Source organism: Lolium perenne, chromosome 6, assembly GCF_019359855.2.
Source record: "Lolium perenne isolate Kyuss_39 chromosome 6, Kyuss_2.0, whole genome shotgun sequence".
Taxonomy (NCBI): Eukaryota; Viridiplantae; Streptophyta; class Magnoliopsida; order Poales; family Poaceae; genus Lolium; species Lolium perenne.
In genome coordinates this window covers 28,510,180-28,517,493 of record NC_067249.2, presented here as the reverse complement: position 1 = coordinate 28,517,493, position 7,314 = coordinate 28,510,180, and the positions used below count along the sequence as shown (strand labels likewise).

Sequence of the window (7,314 nt, the reverse complement as noted above, 5' to 3'; positions counted from 1 at the left end):
TTGGGGGACGCTTTGGGGGACGCGTCTGGAGATGCTCTAATCATGTTGTTTTTGAGTGATATCCCTATGTGTATCTATCTAGCTTTTGCGAGTAGAGTTCTGTGTTTGGATTCGAGTTGATGTACAACTCTGACTCTCTTTGAGTCAAACAATGACCTCCCGCGACTCCCACATGGCCCACCAGTCATCGACTCAAACCTCCCTCGCTAACCACGCCGGAGTCGGCCCAACCACCCAGCCAGCAGCATGCTTCTCCTACATAAATCCATCCCCCACCTCCGCCGCGCGCTCACCCCACGCCGCCCACCTCCGAAACCCTCCGCCCTCCCGCCCCCTCGCCGCCGCACCCTCACGCGCGCCGCCGCCGCCATGGGCTCCGTCGCCGGCGACGCCGTCCGCCTCCCCTACCCGCCCGCCCGCCGCGACGACTCGGTGGTCGACACCTACCACGGCGCCCAGATCCCCGACCCCTACCGCTGGTAAGTAGTAGTAGAATCGATCACCCTGAGCCTCGACTCCAGGCTTCGAGGCTTGGTCGCCTGCCTAACCGTGGTGTGTGGGGCTCGCCTCGCAGGCTGGAGGACCCGGACTCGGAGGAGACCAAGGAGTTCGTGGAGAAGCAGGCGGACCTCGCCGAGTCCGTGCTCGCCGGGTGCGGCGACAGGGAGGGCCTGCGCCGCGAGGTCACCCGCCTCTTCGACCACCCGCGCCACGGCGCCCCGTTCCGCCGCGGCGACAAGTACTTCCACTTCCACAACTCGGGACTCCAGCCACAGAGCGTCCTCTACGTGCAGGTACCGCTCGCTCGCTCGCCACCCCAAATCCAGCTTGCTTCTACAACTCCTATTTCCTGTCACTATCATGCTCTTGGTTGTTGATGGGATGTTTTTGATTCATGCTGTACTTCCTAGTGGAAAAATATGGCCACATATTAATTATCTAACTTTCATTGTTGACTCATCCATCTGGTTTTATTAGTTCTACACATGTTGTTTCTGTTCAAATTGTGCTGCGACTGTATGCGCTCTTGTTGAGCTGATACAGTAGGTTGACTGACTGGCATGTGCTTTGCGGTGGCAAATGCAGGATGGTTTGGACGCAGAGGCACAAGTTCTCTTGGATCCAAATGCTCTAAGCACGGATGGGACTGTTGCTCTTTCCACATACTCTATCAGCAAGGATGGCAAGTACTTCGCTTACGGGCTAAGCGAAAGCGGCAGCGATTGGGTCACTATTCGTGTTATGCGCATCGCAGACAGGCAGCCTACGTCTGACAAATTGTCATGGGTAAGTAGTAGCAGGTCAAGTGCTGATAAACAGTGCTGCTTAGTGCTTACCTGTTGTTGGTTCTTATAATAAAATCCTGCATGTGCCTATCGATCCGTGCAGGTCAAGTTCTCATCTATTAGCTGGACTCACGATGGGAAAGGCTTTTTCTATGGCCGATATCCTGCGCCCGGGTAGGTATACAAACTTTTTAACTTGTTTTAATAATATAGTGAGGCCCACCTGCTTATTTCGTGTCATTCCTTTTGTTAGAGTGGGTCTGGATGCTGGAACCGAGACAAATATCAATCTTAATCAACAGATATATTACCATGTCATGGGATCTGATCAGTCAGAGGACATACTATGCTGGAAAGATCCTGAAAACCCCAAATATTCCTTTGGTGCGTCGGTCACTGAAGATGGAAAGGTACCTCGCCCCTCCACCCCTTTCTCCCTCTTCAAGCCCAATTGGTTCTTCATTCTTCTTTTCGATGTGTCTACATCATGGTTGTAAAAATCTGCATTTGAGTCCTCAGTTTTTTATGACTTCAACAATTTTATTAATAACTAATTAAGTAATCCGATACCATATGCCCTTTTAGTTGTAAAGTTTCACTTTTTGTTCATTGGTATATTACTATTATTTGCACAAATGACATGTATCTTTAGTTGCACTTTTTATTATAATATCTTTGAAGTTTGAATGTATAAGTTAAAATAGTACTCCCTCCGATCCATAATAAGTGTCCTGGTTTTAGTTGAAAGCTCAAAACCACGACACTTATTATGGATAAGAGGGAGTACTAAATTATGTACAACAAATATGGTGCAATTACATAGCCAACTGTTTATGGAAATAGGATAGGTGATTATTACTTCCTCTGTTCACTACTATAAGACCTTTTAGATATTTTCGAAAATGCATGTATGTAGATGCGTTTTAGTGTGTAGGTTCACTTATTTCGGTTCGTATCTAGTCCATATTGAAATATCTAAAAGGTCTTACGATAGTAAACGGAGGGAGTATTATAATGAGGTGAAACTACAAATAACAACATAAGCATTGAAAGAAACACAAGAGAGAGAACTATTTGGTACAGTATGTAGTAGTTGAAGTTCTGCAATTGGGTCTGATTATCTATCCTATTGGTTCAATGCTTCGAGTTGATCGAAGATTAAGATCTTGATTTCCTTGGCCCATCTATTATTTTCTGTGTAACTTCAAAGGTCGTTTACAAGTACAACACATATATGGGAGTTATAAATAACGAGAACCAGATCAACTACCATATAAACCAATATATAACCAACAACTGTACAAGCTAATCGAAAGATATTTGACTGCACAAGTCAACCAACAAGTCTTATCTAATTGTGCCTGCCAGCTCCTCCTCTTGGCAGCCTCCTAATGAGTGGTGACAGGAACATAGCCGTGTCTAAAATGAAAAAAGGGTTTTCATTTCCATCCTAGTTTAATCACATTTGGGCAGCACCCAAATGTAAATATGATACTCCCTCCGTCCTGAAAAGGATGTCACAGATTTATCTAAATTCGGATGTTATCTAAAATTAAACGCGGAGGGAGTATTAGAAAATGACTAGAATTGCAAATTTATACATTGCCTAAAACCATTTTCGGAATAATATGGACTTATCTTCAAATATTTAATTAGTGCAATGCATTGTAAGCAATATATTTCCTACAAAAGTATAGTTGTCTTAACTTTATGTTTTGTTGGCAGTACATCATACTGGGTACCTACGATGGTTGTGATCCCGTCAACAAGCTATACTACTGTGAAATTTCTTCACTCCCTCAAGGCATAGAGGGCTTCAAAGAGACAAAACAAATGCTTCCATTTGTCAAGCTTATAGACAACTTTGATGCTCAGTATCAAGTTGTGGCAAATGATGGTGATGAATTTACCTTCGTGACCAATAAAAATGCTCCGAAGAATAAGCTGGTAAGGGTAAATATAAAAAATCCAGAAGTGTGGACTGATGTTATCTCTGAGCATGAAAGAGACGTGCTTGAATCAGTTGATGCGGTTAACGGAAACCAGTTGGTGGTGTGTTACATGTCAGATGTTAAGCATACTCTGCAGATAAGAGACCTTATAACTGGAAATTTGCTTCATCAGTTGCCTCTAGAGATTGGTTCTGTTTCAGAGGTCTCTTGTAGACGGGAAGACAAGGAAGTTTTTATTGGCTTCACGAGTTTTCTTTCTCCAGGTATTACTTACAGGTGTAACTTAACATCTACAGTCCCTGAAATGAAGGTGTTTCGAGAAATTTCAGTTCCTGGGTTTGATCGCACAGGCTTTGAAGTTAAGCAGGTATACCATGCATGCTCTAATTTATTAACATTTAATATGTGAAGAATGGCTAACAGAGACTACCGATCTAAGTAAATGGTGATTACACGTTTGTTCATGTATCAGTTTAGCACAAAAAAAGTGAGGATATATATTTTGGAGTTTTAACAAATTTACCCATTCTTAAAGTACCAACTCAAAACCCGCAATTGGTGCAGGGAGATAATTTGGAAGTGGGATTTCCTTTCTAATATTTCTAAGAGTAGAATTGGTTATTTTCGCAAGTTTTGTCTTCTTGATTTAAAAGTATTGATATGCCAAACTGATTGGAGTTTTGTACTGATCCTGACTTTGGCTAACGTTGCTGATTCTGGTTATCTGGCAAAACTGGTTTTTAATCTAATTTTTGTTAGAGACCTGTCTTCTAATTAGTTTTAAGCTCGTAGCCTCTTCTTTGGCATGTCTTGAAATAGTACTGCTTCCTATATGCATGTTCTTTAGTTATTCACATTACTGTTTTAGTTTTGCTAACTATATTGAATTTTTCAGATTTTTGTCCCCAGTAAGGATGGAACCAAGATTCCCATGTTCATAATGTCGAAGAAGGATATCGAACTTGATGGATCACATCCAACTTTGCTATATGGTTATGGTGGATTCAACATAAGCATTACCCCTTCTTTCAGTGTTAGTCGTCTTGTTCTATGCAAGAACTTGGGCTCTATTGTCTGCATTGCAAACATCCGGGGTGGTGGAGAATATGGGGAGGAGTGGCACAAAGCTGGAGCGCTTGCAAAGAAACAAAATTGTTTTGACGACTTCATTGCTTGTGCCGAACAACTCATTTCTGCGGGTTACACAAGTAAGAAGAAAATATGTATTGAAGGTGGAAGCAATGGTGGTCTTCTTGTTGCTGCTTGCATTAATCAGGTTAGAGTAAATCCTCATTTTATTACAAAGCTACATTAACTGTTCAAGCTTATCTTGTAGTAATATCAGTACGGTATTTGACATGCATATTTTAACATGTACTATGTTGCAGCGGCCTGATCTATTTGGTTGTGCCCTTGCAAATGTTGGTGTCATGGATATGCTTAGGTTTCACAAGTTCACCATTGGTATGTTCTTGTTTTTTTGTGTGTTTGCCGATTACCTGTGCTTTACTTCTATATTTATATAGATTATCAGTAGATGTTTGATGTTTTCTATATTTTCTGTAGGTCATGCCTGGACTACAGATTATGGGTGTTCAGATAAGGAAGACGAATTCGGCTGGCTTATCAAGTATGAGAGATTCTGTTATTTCCAGATTTGTTTAGACATCAAATAGCCATTACTGTGTAGGTTGTGGGGCCACATAGAATTTGGTGGTTGATCTTCCTTCGTTGCAATTCATATCAGTTTCGTCATTTCAGGATTTTCTCTAATAAATTGTTCTCGATACCTTTTTGCTTACTTTTGTGTTGTATTGATGGACATGTACTAGATATTCCCCCCTTCATAACGTGAGGAGACCTTGGGAGCAAAGCTTTGTTGATAATTCTCAGTATCCAGCGACCATGTTGTTGACAGGTGATCATGATGACCGTGTTGTTCCATTGCACTCATTGAAGTTGTTGGCAGTAAGTTAAATTTCTGTATCCCATTTCTCCTTTTCATTCTAATGGAAACATGCAATCCTCGGCTGGAATTAGTGTTCTGTTACCACTTAGCATTCTATATTCACTATGAAAATTGATGGAATAAATATGTTAGATATGATGTAGTGTAACATATATTCCATAAACGTGGACAATATTGTATTTACATTTTTGATTCGTCACTTTTCTTATTTGTGATCGAGTGCAGTTATGGTTATTTCTTGATTTTTATTCTGTACATTGTTGTTCATTATTCAAGTACCTGCATTCACTAGGGTAAACATAACCACATGATGAAAAGCCAAAAATAGCTGTCATCAGAGATCTCTCTTATTTCATATTGTAAAACCATGTCTTAATGAATGCAAAAGTGAAACTTTATTCTTATAAAAAAGAATGAGTTGGTAGTAGGCACCAAAATTAATTAAGATAGAAGTGAGGCTCAAACTTGGCTGGCCAACCCGCCTCCTCATGGTGCTAGCCAGTAAGACACACTAAGATACAAGTGGAACTTTTAAGTTTTATAGGACATTTTCAGCCTTCCAGTGACCAACTTGTCATTCACATGAGCATCACAGAGGTTTCTGAATAAGTTATCAACTTTATGTTTTGATGAACTGTATATAGTTTGTATAGATTTTCTTAATTAATCTGTATTTTGATAAGTATCTGGAAGATATGTTTCCATTTGAATGACAAGGCTGGCTCTTTTTAATGAAGTATCAACTTTTCCTGGTTCTCTTTCTGTAAACTGGTTCTCCTTTTGATTGTATGGTTGTTTAGCAGTTTAACGAGAATAATTTCCAGTTGAAATAAAGACAATCTGTTGTGGTTTTTCTTTGTCACTTGTGTGCACTTGTGTCGGTGATAAATTAGGTGTGCTGTTGAATGGAACTAGACTGTCAGGCCATATACAGGTGCTGCCGTTACTGAAACTATGATCCGACCCTGACCAAGTTTTTGTAATTTCAAACCTTAAACTGTATGCTTCACTTGGATGTTACTCCCTCCGTTCCATATTAGTTGTCGCAGATTCGGATGTATCTATAATTGTATATACAAAATATGTCTAGTTACATCCAAGTCAGCAACTAATATGGAACAGAGGGAGCATCAAATATCTTGGTTATCTAAGCATTGTATGATGATTAGCTGCTTGTTTTCGTGACTTCTATGTTCTTACACCATTTTCTTTACTTGTTTATTCACAGACACTGCAGTATGTCTTGTGCACTAGCACTGAGGACAGTCCACAGACCAACCCAATAATCGGTCGCATTGACCGCAAGTCAGGGCATGGACCTGGCAGGCCAACCAAAAAAATGGTTTGTGCAAACACCTACTACAAGTCCTAGAGTTGCGTCTTAGTCCCCCACTTACTCGCTTATTTATTGCATACCCTGCTTTCAATTTCAGATTGATGAAGCCGCAGACCGTTACAGTTTTATGGCAAAGATGTTAGGCACTACATGGACCGAGTAATCCATTCTGCCCATCTGGAGATGGCGAGCACTGAGGATGGTGAAAGGCGTGATCCTGGTGGGAAAGATCGCCGACGCTTTGGATGCCAAACAGTTTTAGAGTTTTTACAATTCTTTGAAGCTCACAATGCTTACAAAATGTTTGTGTTGTGGCTTATCCAAATTTGGGAATGTGTGAAAGAATGTATTCTCTCATATATAAAAGGGGCGTTTTGGCCGTGATGATGTATTGGTTTGAGGCCAAGAATGTGCTATTCTGCTTACTTTTGCTGTTGAAATCGACAAACCGAGGTATCCACTTTGAAAATTAGTGTTGATTGATTTTGCATACAAGAAGTGTGATTTGTGACTTGCTTTGGAACCTATCGTGACTTTGCTATGGAAAGTTATGTTTGCCTCATTTTCCTTTTTATGAATTTGGTTTGGGTTTTGCAGTTTTTGTGTGAAACTATCTTTGATTTGCTTCATGTATAGACTAGATGAACTTGATTTGTCAGAGATTTTGACTAAGAGTGTCTCCAAAATTTTAAACCAGAGTATTTGAATAGCTTGAAAGCGCCTTCACTTTGTATGCTTGAAAGCCCCTCCTTTACACTCTGCAATTTAATT

The 7,314-nt window shown here is 40.7% G+C and overlaps 1 protein-coding gene across 1 annotated transcript; it reads left to right on the top strand.

The window, feature by feature from the left end:
• Positions 1 to 231: 231 nt before the first annotated feature.
• On the top strand, positions 232 to 7,012 carry LOC127308474 (uncharacterized). The gene is made up of 12 exons (XM_051339301.1): positions 232 to 479; positions 575 to 794; positions 1,087 to 1,287; positions 1,390 to 1,460; positions 1,540 to 1,696; positions 3,012 to 3,605; positions 4,134 to 4,514; positions 4,627 to 4,702; positions 4,805 to 4,868; positions 5,071 to 5,206; positions 6,436 to 6,549; positions 6,641 to 7,012. Exons 1-12 carry the CDS (start codon positions 247 to 249, stop codon positions 6,704 to 6,706), a joined length of 2,313 nt encoding a protein of 770 aa, XP_051195261.1. The 5' UTR covers positions 232 to 246; the 3' UTR covers positions 6,707 to 7,012.
• Positions 7,013 to 7,314: the final 302 nt, after the last annotated feature.